The sequence below is a fragment of the Wolffia australiana genome, chromosome 11 (assembly GCF_029677425.1).
Source record: "Wolffia australiana isolate 7733 chromosome 11, ASM2967742v1".
In the NCBI taxonomy this organism is placed as follows: Eukaryota; Viridiplantae; Streptophyta; class Magnoliopsida; order Alismatales; family Araceae; genus Wolffia; species Wolffia australiana.
Window position 1 is genome coordinate 7,971,025 of NC_135845.1, and position 3,274 is coordinate 7,974,298.

At 42.3% G+C, this 3,274-nt stretch overlaps 1 protein-coding gene across 1 annotated transcript; it reads right to left on the minus strand.

Moving 5' to 3' along the window:
* On the minus strand, positions 1–2,288 carry LOC144709588 (phenylcoumaran benzylic ether reductase POP1-like). The gene is made up of 5 exons (XM_078583163.1): positions 2,051–2,288; positions 1,854–1,988; positions 923–1,163; positions 425–628; positions 1–320 (listed from the first exon to the last, which is right to left on the minus strand). The coding sequence occupies exons 1-5, from the start codon at positions 2,243–2,245 to the stop codon at positions 154–156; spliced, it is 942 nt and encodes a 313-aa protein (XP_078439289.1). The 5' UTR covers positions 2,246–2,288; the 3' UTR covers positions 1–153.
* Positions 2,289–3,274: the final 986 nt, after the last annotated feature.

Below are 3,274 nucleotides of genomic sequence, written 5' to 3' on the forward strand. Positions count from 1 at the left end.
TACGCTTAAAGAAGTTTTTATTAATGTCTTTCTATATTATACACCCAACAGACCATTAGCAAGCAGACACTACCGTTGCCGCTTGACTGATAAGAAGGCAACGTCGCAGAACAGAGGATGAAGATAATACAACCCCAGACTAACATGATAAGCTTACACGAAGCGATCGAGATACGCGCTGACGGTGGTGTAATTGATATCCGGGTAGAGCTGCGATCCCTCCACCCCAAACGAGGGTTCGATCTCGAAGTTTGTTTGATCTCCTCTCACTAACGCACTGTGCTTTATCGCAAGCAGTATGCTCTCCGGAAACGGCGATTCTGAGGAGCGAAGAACAAGGAAGTAAATACATTAATCCTTCAAAAAAGAACTCAATAGTCTTCTAGCACAATCATCCAAAAATTATAAGATTTTGGGTACTCGCCTTTGATCTGCTTGATAACCTCCTCGTCGGGCACGTAGACCTTCTCCAGCGTCTTCCCTATCTTTTCCTCCCACAACTTCACAAGCTCGTTGAACGATAGGATATTCGCCGGCGGGCGCAAGTAGAGTATTTTGTTCAGCGCGCGGGGGTCGTCCACAGAACGGATAGTGTAGTCAGCGATGTCCTCCTCGATAACGTAAACCCCTACAACAACGATTGTCAGAGGATTTAGGTTAAATAGAGTCCCTTATTTGGCTAAGGACTTTGCATGTTGAAACTTGGAAACCCGAGTTGGGATTTTTTTCGGAGCTAAGAAACTGAAACGCCCATATAAAAAACAGTCAATTATCCTCGATGAATATGCAGTTTTGGAGTGGTCTGTTCTATTTCTCCTTCTGCTTTGCTTTCTCTCTACTTGTCTCTGTTCGTTGTTCTTCGTGCGAGAGATTATCTGTAAGGGACGGCAAAGGAGAGAGAGAGGGAGATTTATGTTCATACCTTTGGCTTCGCCGTCGCCGAGGATGACGATCTTGTCGCGCGGTGGCGTTGATAGTGAACCGGGCTGGGAAAGAGATGGAAGGAAGTAGCCGGCGAAGAAGTTGCTGGCGACGAAGGTGTGGGGGATGCCCTCCGATTCAACCAGGCGCCTGAATCGAGCCTTGACCTCGAACACCGACTTCGCTGGCTCCTCCGCGTGGACGCGATCGACATCGTTGCCGAATTCTGACGGCAAGAATCTCTGCAGATTATTCAACGTTATGAAGATCAGACACTATTCCTTCAAAATACCTGGGCTAACTCGAATGGTTGAACTATATATTTCGATTTGTTCATAGTTTTCTCTGGCGAGAGATTTTCTCTAAAATTTAATAGGGTTTTTTTGGAGCAGAAAATGTTAAACTTTAGATACACTCTTCGCCGATCCACAATTTTACTTCTTGGTGAGAGCTAAGTTTCCAATATTTTTGACTTTCTGGGGGAGAGGAAAGTAAAGTATGGAAGACGACAGATCACATCTATCCTGAATAGTATCTTCTCTTGTATTCTCCGTCGATTGCCCTTTAGATCTCATCTCTCTTTGCTATCTCTTACTTAAAACTCTACAAAAAGAACTTTCAATCTAATTCATTGTTCCTGTACCTTGGATGATTTTCTCTCCTTTTAGTTATCTCTCTTCTTTAGATCCTATCTCTGTCTAGTATTTATCTCTCTTCTTTAGATCCTATCTCTGTCTAGTCCTTATCTCTCTTCTTTAGATCCTATCTCTGTCTAGTTCTTAAATCTCTTCTTTAGATCCTATCTCTGTCTAGTTCTTATCTCTCTTCGTTAGATCCTATCTCATTCTAGTTCTTATCTCTCTTCTTGAAACTTCCGAAAAAGCATGTAGATTCCTAATTTGATGTTCTTGTTCCTCAGATAAGTTCCTCACCTTGACGTTGCCAGCTTCTTTGATGGCAGCGACGATCCTGCTCTGCTCCGAGAGTTGGGCGGCACCCACGGCAGAGATAACGACATCTGCCTGCCTGATCGCGCTCACCAGGCTCTCGTGATCAAACAGATCGCCCTGAGAAAGACATGAGACTGAGTTCTTGCGATTATCGTCAATTTATCAGGGTTTTTTCTTACATGGAGGAAGGTGACGCCTGCGTCTTTGAAGCTCTGAAGAAGGGCGGCTTTCTCTGGGGAGGCAGAGTCAACAGAGCTCTTACGGATGAGAATGAAAGTAGGATTTCCGGCCTTGGCGCTGGCCTGGACGATGTATTTGCCGATGTAGCCTGTCCCTCCGATCACCAGCACCCTGCTCTTCCCCGTCGTCGCCATTATCGATTGATCTTCCTCCCTTTCTTTGCTGTCCAGCTCTCTGGAGAGGAAGGACCCTATTTATAGTCCATGTTCAAGCTCAACAACCACCACTGATATTCCGTCCCCCTTCACCTACCGGAACGTAGACTAGATATCGGCTACATTCATGACAAAGGCACAGAGATTTTGGAAGCAAGACCAGGTACGTCATCTATCTCTCTATTTGAAAATTTCCCCATGCTGGAAATAGTATGTAAGCGAGGCCATATTTTTTTGGGCCAACCTTTCCAGCATAGACGTCTTAAATAGTATTCTGCATTGTTGCTAAATGTAGCATTGTAATCTTTAAAGGCAGCATAAATTGAAAGACTTCCATGATATTTAACCCCAGTTGAAATATTTTATTGAATAAAGGCTTGATAAAACACTTATGACTGTGCTATGAATAGTAAATATAGGGAAGTGCTTCTTCTCTGGGTGAGGAATTAATCCAAGCACAAAATAACTTAAATTATTGCAGTAGTTCCCTCATAATAAAAGTATGGTTCATATCAAACTTTATCACCCTAAAATATAGTATATTTCTTGAAACTTTAGACATTGAAAATTTGAAAATTAAGACAATAAAAGTTTATACTTTGAATTTTTTTCATTTATCAGAGATACTGTAGAAATTAAACTACATCGTACTCAGAATAGGTATATGTAGGTACTGTTGGAAAGGACAGTGAAGTAGTCAAAGACGGAGGGAGGCCTCTCATCTTCAGAAGAGCAATATAGCTAGCAAGAGAACCAAAGAGAAGTATATGGAGGCAGAGTGTAGGAAAGTAATTCGTAAATGAGAGATACATCAATGTCCTATTTAAAGGGTTAGTGTATAATGGAGATACACAACGTATAAATAGGGTATCAGTATATCTCCAATATAAAGTCCAGACGTTGGCATCTGCTTTGTAAGAAGATTCTAGATGAAGGAAGAAAGGGAATGACAGGTTGGCCGCATTGACACCGTGTCTGGTAATCATGAGTTTTAATGGGAAACATTCT